Source organism: Podarcis erhardii (genome assembly GCF_964252035.2).
Source record: "Podarcis erhardii genome assembly, chromosome: 4".
NCBI classification, from domain to species: domain Eukaryota; kingdom Metazoa; phylum Chordata; class Lepidosauria; order Squamata; family Lacertidae; genus Podarcis; species Podarcis erhardii.
Window position 1 is genome coordinate 66,808,621 of NC_138508.1, and position 17,934 is coordinate 66,826,554.

The 17,934-nt window shown below is 44.0% G+C and overlaps 1 protein-coding gene across 2 annotated transcripts in view; it reads left to right on the top strand.

The window, feature by feature from the left end:
- Positions 1 to 2,038: 2,038 nt before the first annotated feature.
- Positions 2,039 to 17,934, top strand: part of MAP3K15 (mitogen-activated protein kinase kinase kinase 15) — a 66,287-nt gene continuing 50,391 nt past the window's right edge. For both annotated transcript variants that reach the window (XM_081859048.1, XM_081859049.1), the window contains exons 1-3: positions 2,039 to 2,592; positions 11,916 to 12,055; positions 13,628 to 13,651. In XM_081859048.1, coding sequence (XP_081715174.1) covers positions 2,211 to 2,592; positions 11,916 to 12,055; positions 13,628 to 13,651 — 546 coding nt within the window. In that variant the 5' untranslated portion in view covers positions 2,039 to 2,210. The remainder of the gene's footprint in view (positions 2,593 to 11,915; positions 12,056 to 13,627; positions 13,652 to 17,934) is intronic.

A 17,934-nucleotide genomic window follows, 5' to 3' on the forward strand; every position in this document is an offset into this window, starting at 1 on the left:
TCTTAGTTTCTTTCCCTACTGTCATTCATGTCTAACTAAGACTAAGGGCTGGTAAAACTAGCAAAAAAGCAATGTGCTTGAAACATGCAATTATGGTGGTAAAAAAAGACATCTGTTGTTATTATTTTTCTATTTAAGAGTAATATACTTTTTAAAGATGCATTTTTTTTAAAAAGAGTACCCATGTGTAAAATCAATTATTTTACATACTGAACAAACAAAAAAAAGTACATTTCCACAACTTGTTAATAGTCTTACAGTGGGAAGAGGATGGGCTGGAAGAGGTCTCCAACTTGAGATAGATAGATAGATAGATAGATAGATAGATAGATAGATAGATAGATTAGATAGATAGATATATGCTGTGATTCTATGTGAACTTACCAGGGAGTAAGTGCGTATGAACATACTGAGATTTACTCCTGAGTAGACATATATAGGATTCCCCTCTGACTTATTCTCTCAGCCCTGCTTATGCTTCTCTAGTATAGTTCTGGATTTTCTGGGCCACTGGAAACAGCCTTGCAAGGCGGGCCACTGAGAAGTTCTGATGAACATATTCATAAGGTACTACTGGCCATGTCTCCACAGTTGGGAGGCAGTGATATTTCTGAATGCCAGTTGCTGTGAATTGTGAGTAGGCAGAGTGCTGTTGTGCCCACGTCCTTTCCCACGGGCATCTGGTCAGCCCCTGTAAGAGCACGATGCCAGACCAGATGGGCAAATTCACCTCATCCATGAGGCTCCATGGGGTGCAGGTGGCGCTGTAGTCTAAACCACAGAGCCTAGGGCTTGCCGATCAGAAGGTCGGCGGTTCGAATCCCTGCGACGGGGTGAGGTCCCATTGTTCAGTCCCAGCTCCTGCCCACCTAGCAGTTTGAAAGCACAAAGTGCAAGTAGATAAATAGGTACCGCTCTGGCGGGAAGGTAAACAGCATTTCCATGCGCTGCTCTGGTTGGCCAGAGCGGCTTAGTCATTGCTGGCCACATGACCTGGAAGCTGTCTGCAGATAAATGCTGGCTCTCTCAGCCTATAGAGTAAGATGAGTGCTGCAACCCCAGAGTCGTCCGCAACTGGACCTAATGGTCAAGGGTAAAGGTAAAGGGGTAAAGGGACTGACTCTGGGGTTGTGGCGCTTTATTGGCTGAGGGAGTTGGCGTACAGCTTCTGGGTCATGTGGCCAGCATGACTAAGCCATTTCTGGTGAACCAGAGCAGCGCATGGAAACGCCCTTTACCTTCCCGCCACAGCGGTACCTATTTATCTACTTGCACTTTGTCGTGCTTTTGAACTGCTAGGTGGGCAGGAGCAGGGACCGAACAATGGGAGCTCACCCCGTCGCAGGGATTCAAACCGCCGACCTTCTGATTGGCAAGTCCTAGGCTCTGTGGTTTAACCCACAGCGCCACCCGCGTCCTGGTATGGTCAGGGGTACCTTTACCTTTATCAAGTTCCCCTTATGTCCTCCTGCAGTTTCTGCATGTAACAGAAGCCAACTGCAATTTTCCTGTGTTAGGAAATCACTGTGTTGGGTAATCCCAGCAGTCTAAGAAAACCAGACATTGCCTTTCCCCCTTAAAACATGTATCAATTTTAAAAAAATAAAAAAATCAAGCAGGCAAAACTTCAGAATGCAGTTAAAAGGTCTTCAAGGCCTTAGGAGCCTCGAGTCCCAAGAGCTCCCCACAGAGACCCCCTGGCCAGACCGCCTAAGAAAAAGGAGAGGGCGGGGCCTTGAAGGCTCCGCCCAGGAGCAGCCACGCCCCCTTTGGGCACCTCGAAGATTTGCCGCGCTCCTATAAATGCCGCTCAAGAGCGCCGACAGACACAAGCTGGGCTTTTCCCCGGGGGCGCGGGTGGGCGTCGCCGCCGCTGGCGGTATCAGTGGGGACAGCGCTCTTGGCTGCGGCGCACCCAAGAGCGCCCCCTGACGGGCAAGCGGCACCTTTAGGAGCCAAGTGACAGGGCGAGCACCGGCCCGCGCGCCAGGCGCTGCCAGCAACCCTGCGGGAAGCTTTCCGGGCAGCTTTCCTGACGGGAGAAAGGAGTCGCCGGCCTTTTCATCTCTCTTCTCCCGCCTCTGGCGCGGCGGCGGCGGCGGCGAAGTTTGTTTTGGCCCAGCGGGATGAGTCTGCCTCCCTCCTTCGCGCCCTGAGGGCGGGGGCCCCCTTCGCCGACTTCTCCGGGCGCAGCCACCCGCTTTCGCCCCATGGAGAACCCGGCGGGCGGCGGCACCACCGTCCCAGCTGCAGCGCCCGCGGAGCAACAGCCCCAGCCGCCGCCGCCGCCGCCTGCAGCCGGAGCGAGCGCGGGGGACTCGTCGGAGCAGCCCGGCGGCGCCGAGGCGCTGGCGCCGGGCTCCGAGGTGGTGCCGGAGGGCAACGGGCCGGTGCTTCGGCAGCGCTCGCTGCGGGCGGTGTACGTGCTCAACGACGGCCCCAAGGGCGGCTCGGGGGCGCGGAGCCCCGAGGCCGGCGCGCTGCAGTGCCTGGCGCGGGCTTGCGAGGCCGAGGGAGCGCAGCTCAGCACCGTCAACTTTGGCGAGCTGGACTTCGGCGAGACGGCCGTGCTGGACGCCTTCTACGACGCGGGTGAGTGAGGGCAGCTGGCGGAGGGGCAGCCCCTCTGCCCAGGGGAGGGGGCGAAAGCGAGGCGCCGGCTCCCTCAGCAACAGGCGCCCCCCTGCCTGCCGGGCGGCGTGTTTTCGCTCAGCAGCTGAGGAGAAGCTTGTTTCCTTGGCAGGGCGAGGGGCGCCCAAGCCAAACACCTGTCCTGCGGCCCCGAGGGCAAGCGAGGCAGCGGGGACGCTCGGCAGGTCTTTGAAGACTGGAATCGCTGGTTAAAAACAAAACCAAAGCCCTTTCCCCGAGGTGCGGGCGCGCCCTCTGATCTGGTGGCGCCCTTTGGCCCTTTATCCCAGGAAGGTTGTCTCGGCGCCAAGAGATCACAGCTTCCCCTCTCCCGCAATACGTGTGGATTTCTAAGGACCTCTGTGCAATGAATGAGGAGAGGGCTCTTGTGCTTTTAGAAGTTGTGCCGAAAGGCGGGAGGGGTTGATTCCTGCAGGCGCCGCTTTTCTCAACTTTGCAAGAGGACCCGCTACTTCCGATGCTGCACGGCTAGCGTCGGAAGCGCAGGAGCCCGGCCTTTCTTTGCTGCTGCCACTGGCAGGGGTGCCAACTTGAAAAAAATATTGGGCGTGAGGTGGGGGGCAGGCGAGCCCAGCTCTGCATAATCAATCACGTGACACGGTGCATGCACACTTTTTGAATGGCAATGCTCATCAATTTGGGGGGGGGGGGGGCAGCCCTTTCAAATATTTTATATTTGGAGGAGGGGGCGAAGTGAACTCGGCCCCTAGGAGTTGGCACCTGTGGGCACTGACGACCCCATGTTCCGGTATCAGGTTGTGTGTGTATGCAAATGTTTTAAAAGCTTCTATTTAAATATATTTCCAGCTGTGAAGCCTCCTGCTGTTAAGAAGGCAGTTTGCAATGAAGAGGAGGTTGGCATGCATGCTTAACGCGCTGCTTTCTCCTCGTAAACCGTCTAGGTGCAAGATAAAGTGCACCGTTGCGGTAAACGGATGGGGAGGGAATCTAAGTATCTCCTCACTGTTCCAAAAAACACCTCCCTCCCCCCCGCCCGCCCGCCCGCCCGCCCGTAGTTTAGCAGCAGTGAAGAAGGTTCTCGGGGTTTACTTTCACGTGTAACCTCATGTTGTGGGGAAAATGCATTATGTACATGCATGGAGGCAATAAGCCTAGTATTCCTTCACATCTTCCAAGACAGTGCCTATTGCAAACAAGTTACATGGCCAAGTCCTGAAACTAGCAGGGAAGTACAGAATAGGAAGGAAGTGACATGGAGATGCTCATTTGCTGTCCTTGAGCAATAGACATTTCAGTCTCAGTTTGTGCAAATAGAATGGTAGTGGCTAAGCAGGGTTGTGAGGATATACACCACAGAAGAAGCCCTGCAAAGAGCTTTGTGCAGCTGAAGAAGCAACATAAGCAAAGCTTAAGGGAAACCAGGATAATCAGCCATCATATTTCAAAATGTGCAGTGAAAGCACAATACAGGGGCAATTGTAGGGCCCCATGTTCCTCAGTAGGGTCTGCCAGGGTGGGCACCTTGCTTGCCCCCACCCCAGCATGCACCACCACTAGTCCTCCTTGGTGGGTAGGGCAGCTGCCAGCCTCCTGCTTATGTGCTTGCCCCCCCCCCCATTGCTCACAGAAGATGCTCATATGGCTACAGCTGGGGGACCCAACTGGAAATGTGTGTTGGGTGGAATTGGCATGGGGCACCCACAAAGGCAGCCTGCCCAGGCCCTCCCCAAACTCTAGATCTGTGTCTGGTAAATCCCATTGTGTTCAATGGGACTTTCATGGCCAGGTAAAATATGTAAGCTTTCTGTCTTAAACATAGTTTTTCACAACGTCAGGGATGAGAAACCTGTGGCCCTTCAGATGTTGCTGGACTGTGGCTTTGATAATCCCTGACCAATGGCCATGCTGACCGGGGCTGATGGGGAATGAAGTCCAACATCATCCAAACAGCCACAGGTTGACCACCATTGCTTTCCTGTGTAGTACACCTTAATGGGACCTTAGTTTGGCTTCTTGCAAAACTTACAATGTCTTTAATGAATCAACAGAGGCTCTCTTGCAAAGCAAGAACACATAGGAATGACTGAACTAGTGATCATCCACAAATCTAGCATTCTTTCTCCAGTAATGCCTGTAGAGACCAGAATCAGCCAGATAGCCCTGGAAGTTCACAAGCAGCCCATGAAGGCCATAGTCATCTCTGTTGTTTGTCCCCAGCATCTTGTGTTCAGAGGTACACATACTGGCTAAGCATGGAGGTTTCATTTGGCTTTTATGGAAAAATGCCATTGAGAGCTCTCTCTTCCATGAGTGTGTTTAAAGAAGGGATGCTTTGGGCAGGGAGAGAGAGTTTGTTCTTGGAATCTTGTAAGAAGAATTATGCATTTGTAAAGGAAGTATGAAGATTATCCCTAAATATTCTGTAGAATCATTTGTTACTATGAGCCAGATCCTGCCACCTTGTAATAAACCATTACGTGGCTTCGCTTACCTCTCTTCTAAGGACCTTGTTTTCTTTATTTATTATCTTTTCATTCTGGGATAAGGCGAGAGGTTGTGCTCTGTCTGTTAGCATACTGAACTAGAAGGCTTTATAACTAGGCAGATAAAGACGTGAAAGAACAGCTATTTCCAGTAAGCATTTGGATGAAGGACTGGGGGGAAAGGAGAGAAGAGAAACTTTCCTGTTACTCTGCTGCCAGCTCCATGCTACTATAATAAGGTAAAGGACTCCTGGACTGTTAAGTCCACTGAAAGGCTACTATGGGGTGTGGTGCTCATCTGCTTCAGGTCAAGGGAGCCAGTGTTTGTCCACAAACAGCTTTCTGGGGCATGACTGAACTGCTTCTGGCGCAATGGGACACGTGATGGAAACCAGAGCACACAGAAACGCTGTTTACCTTTCCACTGCAGCTGTACCTATTTATCTACTTGCACTGGTGTGCTTTCAAACTGCTAGGCTGGGAAAAGCTGGGACAAAGCGACGGGAGCTCACCACCACTAGCAAGCCCAAGAGTCTCAGTGGTTCAGACCACCCGTGTCCCTTGCTATTGTATTAGCAGTGATGGTGTGAGTATCTTCAGTTTAGGACTGAGAAAGGAGAGCCCCCCTCCCTATTTTCTCTGCTCCATAGTCCTTTACCTATGCCACTCTCAACAGGGCTGATCCTATTGTCCTACTAACTCATTTGTTCTTTGCATCTGATCAGCATAGTGATGTTATTCTTTAACAATAAAGGTGAAATGCATTCTGTTCCTTAATCACAGAGACTTTCTCTTGGGTTTTAATCAAAATGCAAAGCAACACCAGGTTCTGTTGTTAAGCACAAATGTGTATTATGGGCCAACTTTCTGCCCTGTTTAATACTGTTATCTAAAAGGAGTTTCTAAGTATCTGCATGACTGGATGATACAGATAGTTTATTTAAAGCATACCTTAGTTCAGTTGAAAAGTATTTTCTGGGAAATGAATTGGTTTAGAATATGATAATCAGATCCCCCCCCCCATATTTACACTGGACTCCAAATTATTATACTTGCCTCTTTCTATAAGCTTTTATTGAAGCCTACACATGTAACTGAAAAATCAGCCCTGTTAATGGGGCTTCACATAACAAACTGCATTTCTTTTACTGTTGTTATGTACAGTATTTTTCCGTGTATAAGACTAGTTTTTCTCCCTTTAAAAAATGTAAAAAATTAGGGGGCATCTTATACATGGATGCTTCTTATAGACGGAAAAATATGGTAACTAATGCTGCAGACCTGTGGACTTTTACCTGGAAGTAAGTCCCATTGGATACAATAGGATTTGCTCTTGAGTAAACATGTGTAAGCTTGTGCTGCCTATTTGTTTAGAAACCTCAAAGGAAAAGGGGGGAAATGAAGTTGGCAAAGCACCATGCAAAATTAATTACTACAGTTGTTTCAGAACATTCATCAAATCTGCAGGTGGAAAGAAAGTCAATACCTTGCTCAGTTTATTCTGTGGAAAGATGCATCTCTTTATTATTTTACACACTTGCAAAAACCCCTGCAAAAAACCACTTTGACCCTGACATTTCAGCTATGAAAGAAATTAAGCCAAAAAAAGCATTACAGAGAGTTTAATTGTTCTCAAGTTCCAGGTCATCTTAACTTTCCTATATTTAAAAAGTATATAAAGTGAAATAACAGTCAATGGCTTAAGGTTTTGTTTTGTTTTGTTTTTAATAAGGTGACACTGCTTCAAAGAGATAGAAGGGACATACTTTTCTTGTGGTTAAAATAACATTTGCATTAACATCCAAGTACAGGGGTAAGAGGCAAATGATTTATTCATTTAGCTTTTACATACTATTGCTTAGCCTGCAATAGTTATAGTTCCAGTGGTTAAAACCCTGCTTACATATGCATGCTTTGTTTTGCAGAGCATTTAAAGCACAGCTTCCCTACCCCTGCCTTAAAGCAATTTAAATCACAGTCGTGGGAAATTGCTATAAAAATCCAAATTTCGATGAGCTTATCTTTTGCTTCCTCATAACTTTTAATTAAGTGCTGGTTCGTACATGGAAATATTCGAGCATTATGTTACTAGCACTTTATTTAAAAGCTTTTCGTTGGCCATATTAATTTATGGGTCTTTACAGATAACAGGTATGGTGACAGTTACAGATAGGTAGCCGTGTTGGTCTGCCATGGTCAAAACAAAATAAAAAAATTCCTTCCAGTAGCACCTTAAAGACCAACTGAGTTAGTTCTAGGTATGAGCTTTCGTGTGCATGCACACTTCTTCAGATACACTGAAACAGAAGTCACCGGACCTTTCTATATAGTGAGAAGGTGGTGAGGGGTATCACTCAGAAGGGTGGTGGGAATGGGTGATTGGCAGATAGCTGCGATGAGCCTGTTGACGACTCTTAACGACTGCAATAGGTCTAACAGGAAAAAGCAAGGGGTGAGAAGGTGAAAAATGGCTTTGTCATGTATAATGAGATAAGAATCCAATGTCTTTATTCAAACCAGGTCTCTCCATAGTTTTAAGTTTGGTGATAAGTTGCAATTCAGCAGCTTCTCTTTCCAGTCTATTTCTGAAATTCCTTTGTAATAGAACAGCTACTTTGAGATCTGGCCTGTTTGTCCAATATAGAGAGCTGAAGGACACTGTTGGCATTTGATGGCATACACAATGTTAGATGATGAGCAATTAAATAGTCCCAAGATGGTATGTGTGATGTTGTTGGGGCCAGTAATGGTGTTGTCCGGGTGCATGTGGCAGCAAAGTTGGCATCTGGGTTTATTGCAGGCTCTGGTGCCAGTGTCCGTGTTAAGGTGGGGAGGGGTATTACTCAGAAGGGTGGTGGGAATGGGTGATTGGCAGATCATCAACAACATCACACATACCATCTCGGGACTATTTAATTGCCATCAAATGCCAACAGTGTCCTTCAGCTCTCTATATTGGACAAACAGGCCAAACCTTACGCCAAAGGATAAACGGACATAAATCTGACATCAGGAATCACAAGACAGAGAAACCAGTAGGAGAACACTTCAATCTCCCAGGACATTCTATACAAGATCTCAAAGTAGCTGTTCTATTACAAAGGAATTTCAGAAATAGACTGGAAAGAGAAGCTGCTGAATTGCAACTTATCACCAAACTTAAAACCATGGAGAGACCTGGTCTGAACAAAGACCTTGGATTCTTATCTCATTATACATGACAAAGCCATTTTTCACCTTCTCACCCCTTGCTTTTTCCTGTTAGACCTATTGCAGTCGTTAAGAGTCGTCAACAGGCTCATCGCAGCTATCTGCCAATCACCCATTCCCACCACCCTTCTGAGTGATACCCCTCCCCACCTTCTCACTATATAGAAAGGTCCGGTGACTTCTGTTTCAGTGTATCTGAAGAAGTGTGCATGCACACGAAAGCTCATACCTAGAACTAACTCAGTTGGTCTTTAAGGTGCTACTGGAAGGAATTTTTTTATTTTGAGGTATGGTGACAGATACCATCAGTGGAGCCTTGGCTACTCCTTACCCATTATGAAGATGGTAGACTTACATATGGTAGAAGTTGAGATAAGGAAGGCTTGAGTTGCAGGGGGTAACAGTGAAGATTGTGAAATGACATAGGGATATTGACACAGGTTTCCGCAACCTTGTTCTAGAATGAATGCCTTATCTGATAGACCGCATAATGTTCTTGTGTGATGAGAGGAAAGCTGTTGTTTCATTCTACCCCAGGCTTCCTCAACCTTGGCCCTCCAGATGTTTTGAGACTACAATTCCCATCATCCCTGACCACTGGTCCTGCTAGCTAGGGATCATGGGAGTTGTTGGCCAAAAACATCTGGAGGGCCGAGGTTGAGGAAGCCTGTTCTATCCCTTAGAAAAGCACAGAAGTAGTTTGAGATACATTATATGTTTTTGTTGACAAGACATCCTGTATAGAGCCAATGTTTTGGTGTAGCTGTTTTTATTATTGAAAGAGAAAGCTCCGTCAGGCAAATTTTATTTTGGGTTTCAATGCAATATAAGGTAGCTGTCTAAAGGTAAGATTGTAAATTGGCATGTTACCTTTTCATCTTGACAGTGTGGATAAGCTTTTGGTTGTATCTGATTTCATTGTGTAGTTACAACATATCCAGGAATAAAGATATTACTTTCTTATCTCATGCTTTCCTGGGGGTGGTGGGGGTTGGCCTTCGTAGAAAAATAATGTATAGAGCCATATTAAGTTTAGGATGATTAATAGGAATTATAGATCAAAGAATATTTGCAGTAGCAAGGTTGCTATGTAAATCTTGGGTAAATAGTTGATTAAGTTGCAATAGAATTGATATATTATATTGGGGTAATGCTGTTGCTGTAGCACATTTGACCTGAGTAGGTCAAAATACTAAAATAAGATCTGCCACTTGATCAGTTCAGGTTCACTCTTCATCCCACTGAAATTAACTTCAATTGTTTGGAGTAAATAGTAAGACTGATTTTAAAATATGCTGCCATTATGTAGTAATTGAAACAAATTGTCTGAGGAGCAGATGCAATTCATTTGATACCTGAATGTAGAAAATAAGCAGCTTTGCTATTTTTAGCAAGTGATGAGTGTTCCAGGAGAATGATGATAGATGGAGTGTTTGGGTACAATTGTAACTCTACACCATAGTCTTGGGATATATTTAGGAAAAGCACTGTTTGATTATGCCTGTTACTTCATGCAGGCTCAATTCACTTTATATGCCTTTGCAGAATCATATGTAAGCTTGGTTCACAACGTGAGCCAAGTTATAATTTGTTTAAATGAAATGTATTGTGGGAATAAACAACTTGGGTTTTTATTATAATATTTTGCAGAGAAACCTTCTTAAAACAACAACTAGTGTTAAGGTAATGGATTGCACACACTTGTTTTTCTCTGATGATAGAAGGTTCTTTGATCCAGCAGAAGCTTCCACGAATGAAAATTGCGCAGGAGGTGATTTCTTCTGATTCCCCCTTTCATCCTACAGTCTCCTGCACCACCTCCCAGGATCCCCAAGCCTGTAGAGCAGATGGTGACCAGGGGCGAATTGGCAGAAATAACTCCTCACCTCCACCGCTTCTTTCCCTCAGAAAAGAATTGCTTCTCTACTTTCGTTGTGTGCTTGGTGTCTCATCCAGTGGAGCTTTGTAGGGGGTATTTTGCACACTGGTACCTTCTTATAGCTTGTTGCGACTTTATTTGCAAGGATATAAACAACCTGCATCTATAAGGTTCTAGACACTGCTACTGTAGCAGGTCGGTTTCTGGAGGCTTCCATAGTGTCATGTGTTAATGGATGAGTTTCAGTTGATAAGACTCAAGTATATGGACAAGGTGCTAGACAGTAGCAGGTTGCTACTTGTGTTCTTGCCCAGGAGACTGCCAGCTGGGCCAAGGAGATGATGACTACCTTTCTGAGAGAAAGTGGTGCCAGGTTGCCTGAAAGAGGCATCAGGGAGACCAGTTCTTAAGAGACCTTCCTTAGACTCAGAAGATCTGAATATAGTCCCGTTGCAAATGTCACCTTCCTGGGCAAGGTTCTTATGTGGCTCGTAATAGACCAACTACAGGCACTCTTGAATGAGTCAAGCACTTACGGACTGCCTGAAGGTATGTGGCTGGCCACAGTTGGAAACACTATTCTGGCTTATATTAATTAGGTTACTGGGTGAGTTTGTGACACAGATAACATTTCCAGATCACAATATCCATGATGCTATGCCCATTGTTAAATTTTGATTTCTAAATAGTGGCTGTAACTAGTTAATAGGATCATATATGAACACTCTCGGTTATAATATTCATGATAGAACATATGAAGCCATGTGATACAGATTCAAATCATAGGTCCACCTAGCCCAGGGTTGTCCCAATTGTCACCAGCTATCCAGGTTCTTAGTCGTACTTAGCCAGACCTGCTTCTTCATCTTCTCATTTGAGATTCAGTTATTCTGGGAACGTTGGCATGCAATACATGGACTCTGTTATGGGATTGCAGTCCCTCCCATTTATTAGAGATCCATGTAGATAAATGGTCTTCCCACAGCACTTCATATGAACCAACTGTTTGGCTAGAGGGATGGTATTTGTTTCATAAGGAATTGCAAGGTGAAAAATAAACCCTGTTTCAATAAACTATGTATGGGTCATCAGCCATGCTGCATTGTACAGTGCTAATCGATGAACACATTGTATAAATGCTCTCATCAGGAAAGTGATCTGCTTTCATGGTATTCAGTCTCCAGAGCGTACACAAGCACAAACCCCATGTAGACTTATTTTGTTACAGCTGTCCCCTCCCCCCCAATATAAATGAATAAAACACCACACTGGCAATCATTTAAGTTTCCTTTGGCAATTTTTATTTTTGCTGTGTGGCTCTGATGAAATGTGATGAGATGTAAGTATAAGTCTTTGCCAGTTTGGAGGGATTGGCTATGTGACATCATAGTGTTATGATGCTGGCAAAGTGATCCCTAACAGACTAGGGCAAGTGGTGCCCTCAAAATATTGTGATCTATGCATAGACCCATGAAAACAATGCACTTAAGTTAGTCATGTCCATTAATTTCAGTGGGTCTAGTGTGGGTAGAACTAACATTGGATACCACCCTACAACTTCTGCTTGTAAGTTATGAGGTGGATCAGTTAGGGAAAGAATGCAATTTTGAAAGGAAAAATCTAGCATTTCCAACATTGTTTATAAGGATAGTTGAGCTGGTTTAGGAGATAGGCATGTTAGTTTATTCTTCCACCACCCCTTCTAGTCTTATCAAATTTTCTTATTACAGATGTTGCTGTAGTGGATATGAGTGATGTCTCCAGACAACCATCCCTATTCTACCACCTTGGAGTTCGTGAAAGTTTTGATATGGCCAATAATGTTATACTCTATCATGACACTGATGCTGATACTTCTCAATCACTGAAGGTACAGTGCCATTTATTGTAAATCCCTAATTATGTTGAAGATACGTTTGTTCCTGTCATGCTATGAATAAACAATTTGACTGAAAAGCCCTATTTAATTCAACAAACCATTACCAAGCATCACAATAAAATTATAAATGTGTGCATTTATAAACTAAAGTCTTGGATAAAAAGAATGTTCAGGTTAGAAGACTTAAGTTTCTTATGAATTAATTATCACATAAGACCCATGGAAATAAGTTCCTTCATATGGCTTGGAAGTAGTACTGTTCAGTGGTGTAGCGTGGGGGGTGCAGGGGGGGCCAGCCGCACTGGGTGCAACATCTGGGGGTTAGGGTTAGGGTTAGGGGGCGCAAATTACTTGCCTTGCCCTGGGTGCTGACAACCCACGCTATGCCACTGGTACTGTTCACTCTAGCTCAAAAACATATAGGAAAATCAGAGAGGTGCTCCTATGTAACCTTCAGATTTAATCAAAACAAAATAAAAAAATTCCTTCCAGTAGCACTTTAAAGACCAACTAAGTTAGTTCTAGGTATGAGCTTTCGTGTGCATGCACACTTCTTCAGATACATCTGAAGTGCTACTGGAAGGATTTGTTGTTGTTGTTGTTTTGTTTTTTGTTTTGACTATGGCAGACCAACACGGCTACCTGTCTGTAACTTCAGATTTAATGTTATACCCAAACAGCCAATCACTAGAACTAAAACAACAAGCGAAAGTATGGATGCTTACAGCTTTGAGTTGCAACTTATTACAAAATGATTGTACTCTGTCATTTGGAACATACTTACTGCTTACATAGTGCTTAAGGTGGGAGCCTTAACTTAGATTTATCATACTTTTGGGTTTACAAGTGAATTTTAAAGAGCCTTTATTCTTCTCTTCTATGGAAGAATTTTTGACCCTAGTATTTCCATGTTTTTGGAAGATAAAATGACTCACATTTTCCATGGAAATAGACCAATGTTGATTTGATTACTAACCCGGAATGGGATCATTGTGCTTGCCTTTATCAAGTGATTGGATAAGCTATACCTGTTAAATTCTTCCTGGTCAACTACTACTACACTCTACGCTAGTTATTTTACAATGCACATAGGTGCACTGTGTCACTTAAAACAATTCTGTATTTGGCAAAATTTCATTAGTGATATAAAGAGCGTGTGACTGGGAAAGTTTAATTTGTTGAATGTCTGTCTGTCTAAATATTACTCTTCTTTCATTTCTGCCTGAATAGTTTACTATTTTTTATTCCTAACCAAGTCAGGATGGTTTGTTTTCTCAGTAGGAAATGAACTAGGTATTGAACAGAAGCATTCCAAAATACCAGAGAAAGCGGATGCAAGATGCCCAAGTTACAGATATATTAGAAGATATTTTTTTAATCTGCTTATGCAATAGAGTTATAATCCCAAATTGTGTTTCTAAAACACAGCCCAGCCTTATGCTTCCTTTCCCCAAAGCATTTCAACCTCCAAAAATAAAATTTCAAGGTATGAGTTTTGCAAGCATGGTACAAACATTTATATTTTACACTTAATAAAGTTGCATTTTTCCCATTCTTTTCCAGGACATGGTGTCTCAGAAAAACACAGTAAGTATTTAAGATCCTGTGTTTTAAAACTTACATTGGGAGTACCACAGAAGTGTTTATTTTAAAGGAAATCTGTGTGGAGGAGCTGCATAACTTCAAGTGTGTGTGTGTGTGTGTGTGTGTGTGTGCGTGCCAAGTATGCAATTACTCCTACAAATCATGGCTTCTATTCTGCACAGTTTACTTATACCTGCTGCTTTTTAGGCCAGTGGTTTAAACAAGCCTACTTTGCCATAGGATTGGAAGTCTATTTCATGAAAAGAAGACTAATTTCTTCTCATCAGGTTATACCTAATGCTGTGCCAGTGAGGGTCCGCTGCCACAACAAGACTTCAATTTCCTCTCCACACACCCCTTCCCACCCCAAATATGCTCTGGACAGTTGCCTAGAGAGTGGCCTGGAGAGAAAAAAGAAGTTCCATTGCATTCAGGGAAGTCCATTCTGCCAGCACAACTGCATTCTTGAATACAGCCCATTGAGAATACTTTGTCGAGTTAATTGCATTTCAGAAAGTGGTTTTCATTTTTTTCATGATTTAAAGTGCCTGAAAATCTAGTGGAAAATCAGTTGTAAGAAATGAGAGAGAATGTTAAGTAGTCCAGATAATCTGTGGGTGTGATTATTATTCTCCAAGAATAGGTTTTATAGTACATCTGACATCACCCGCAACTTGCATGGATGATGCTCAGAGATGCTAGTCTCTAATCCAGCTACTGTAGGGCACTAGGATGGGGCAAGCTGCTCTGAGCTAATTGTGTTCTTCAAACTTACCATGTTTTATCAGACACCCATATTGGTACTTTATTTTGGAAATCTTGATATATTTCAGATGTTTAGCCCTAAACCGCTGGTTAATGTCCCCTGCTTTTTGCAGCTGTTTTGAGGCTGGGAGCATGAGTTGAAGGTTACAATTGGGAAGTCTCCTCTGCTTGAGTTTTAATCAGAACTGGAAAAGAATTCGGTGGCTTCAAAATCTTGCCTTTCTTTCTGCAGTGTTCCTTGCTGAGCTCCTGAAACTTGATTATGGGCCTGACCCCCTCATGAACTTAGTGTTCACCCAAACTGCCTTCAGGGCTTCAGATCCAGATTAGATATATACTGTGGAACAGCCATGCCTTCGAGGTTTCAGATTTAGACTAGATACACCATGGAAATATGATTCTTTCCCCCATGGAACCCCAAAACAAATGCAAATGCATGTTGGTTAGCTATTTGTGTGTTTTGTAAATGTAGAGCATTGCATAGCATTTGACTGATAAAACACTGCAACAGCTTTAAGCTTAATACTGAAAATTTGATGGAGGTGATGACTCATCACCTACAACAAACAGCAAAGGAATAATGTAGATTATATTTCCCCTTTGCTCTTTAAATTATGTTACCTTTTTGACTTTTGAAGATGGATTGGGTTATAAAAATAAACAGAGCCTGTAAATATCATAAAGACAGAGTAAGGAAAATGACTCATGTGTGATAGTGAAACAGAGCAACCTTTTAAAAATCTGTCAACAGGCAGACCCCTTTGTTAATATTAAAATGCTACTTTCTCATATTCTTTTGGTAAATTCCTCAGCCACCAAGTACTTATAACACAGAGGCTGTACATTTTGTGGAGAGTGCATATAATTGTATTCAACAAATATATCACAGTGGTTAACATACTGGAGGCAGTTGAAGGGGACTGATGGTACAGTATACAAACTAATACATATAAAATGTTATTTTTACATGTTGAACTTGTAGGTCTTTATATGATGAGTTGATCCATGAGTCACATCACCCACAATATATGTGTGTAGAGGAGGGAGGGGGGAGTCATTCTGTTTCCTGCAATCACACCTAGTTAGAATATTTCAAAATCATTTATTCGAAACACATCTCTGTTTTGAATTAAGCATTCTGCTCCCACAAATTTCTAATTATTAGAAGTATCACATTTGGGAACGGTAGGGAGCAGAAAACTTCATTAATTTCAAAAACAGAGTTGAAATCTTACAAGTTGGTCTACTTACAGTTTTTGTGGGGAACAGAAAGGCCACACACATATGTGGAATATGAGGTGCCTGTGACTCAATCAATTCCTGTTTCATAGTTAATAAATGTAGATATCAGTATTGCCCCAAAACTACAGTAAAACTGGAGACAACAATATGAGCAGACTCAAGCTGTACCTCCCATGAATGTCAATGAATAAATTTTCCTTCACAATTGAGGCCTACCCTTCTGCTCTGTTGTAGAATCATGATGGCATTTTCTTCTAACTCTAGCCAAATATTTCTGCCTTTGTGTTTGTGTCTTGTTGGAGTTGCATATATTTTGTATGTAACTGTTTGCTTTTATTTTGTTCACTCCTCTTCAGTTTTGCAGCATACTGTTGCTCAAGAGTTATGTGGGTTAACAGATGGCTGGTTCAGGTTCAGGGAACCATGAGTGTTGCCTGGGCACATATTATTTGAAGTAGCTAATGAGGCTCAGGTTTCTCACTTCCTGCTCTAACAGGGCCAGTGACAGAGGCTGGCATCACTGGGCACTTACCAAGGCTTATGCTTAAATAAGAAGACCCACTGTCATTCCCAGTAACCTCCCGGGCCAGCTGATTCTCCTCAGTGTTTCTGCTGCTTCACTTGCCTGCTTCAAACAAGCATACAGTGAGAGAAGGAGAACGTTGCTTCGTCCTTTCTGTCTGGGAGGTGGGAGGTAGTGTGGATTGGAACTAGAGTGGGGAGCAAGCAAACGGGCAGGAGTAATAATGGTGAGCCCCCCCCCCAAAAAAACACCTATCACAGAGACAAAGTAACTGCACCCCTGTTACGTATATCAGTTGACTGGGGTTGACCGTCTGAGCTATCTCACAGGGTTATTGTGAGAATAAAGTTGAAGTACAGTGGTACCTCAGGTTACCGGTACATACGCTTCAGGTTACAGACTTCGCTAACCCAGAAATAGTGCTTCAGGTTAAGAACTTTGCTTCAGGATGAGAACCGGCGGCACGGCAGCAGCAGGAGGCCCCATTAGCTAAAGTGGTGCTTCAGGTTAAGAACAGTTTCAGGTTAAGTACGGAACGAAGTACTTAACCTGAGGTACCACTGTATATTGTCCTAGTAAGAAGGCTAGAAAGAAGGGTAGGATAAAATAGAAGAACATTATAGACATAACTGGTCCCTATAAAGGGACAGATTGGCATAAGGCTCAATGGAGCATCCTTGCCCTTCGTGCTATTTGCATGTGACCATATCACACTGTCAATTTGATATGGTGAGAAGTCTGTGCATGTTTGTTCGCTCTCTTCTAGATGCCATTTTTCACACAGTTTTGCCAGCCTGCAAGTCACTCCAGGCTTGAGGGTTTTATGGGCTGGAATACTAGAAAGAAACTGTTGGCTTAGAGGAGTGTAAGGAAGCACATACAAAACTTTCAGTCTGTGGCTGTACTATGAATTCTGAGAACTGTAGTTTACCCATCACGGAGCTACAGTGAGCAAACTGCAGTTCTTGTATTTTGGGGGGTCTCTGTGCCAATGTACTTCAAATGTATGGTGTGTACACAGTCTCAGTCAGTACTCTACGCAGTTCTGCATGTGTGCTGAAGACTGGCCAGGCAGGAGAAGGAGTTCGATTTAAATCGTTTCCACCTCTTTCGTGTGAAACAAATATCAAGCAACTTTGCCCAATGGCTGCGATACTTAACACTGACAATTGATGTGGTCAAAACACTTGCTTTGTGATTTTTATCTGGGCAAGTCAGAAAGCCACCTTTAGCCTGTTTACTCACGTACCATGAATGGAAGCAGTTGTGTAATTTCCAGTTATGCAGGTAGAACTCAGCATGTATCAGGTTTCTGCGAGGTACTACTTGGATGTTTGTTTCCAGAAGGTGGTGCTTGGGGAGTGCTCTTTGGTCCCATGGAACCTTCAGTGTGAATGGGCTGGACCATTGTCTTGTCTCAGTGGACTTGATGAGAGCCAATGGGTTGTTCCTTTGACCAGATGGATGGGAGGTTGCTTGCTCTTGGTGGGGTAACGCTCCCTCTGAAGGAGCTGGAATGCAGGTACTTCTGGATCCATTGCTGTCTCTTGAGGCTCAGGTGGCCTCCATGGCATGGAGTGCCTTCCGTCAGCTTTGGCTGGTGGCCCTGGTTTGCCCATATCTGGACAGGGATAGTCAAATAATGTTGTCTATGCTCTAGGTTAGATTACTGCCTTATGTTATTTGTTGGGCTGCTTCTGAAGATGGTTTGGAAACTTTAGCTGGTAAAGAATTCAGCTGCCGGGTCGCTCACTGG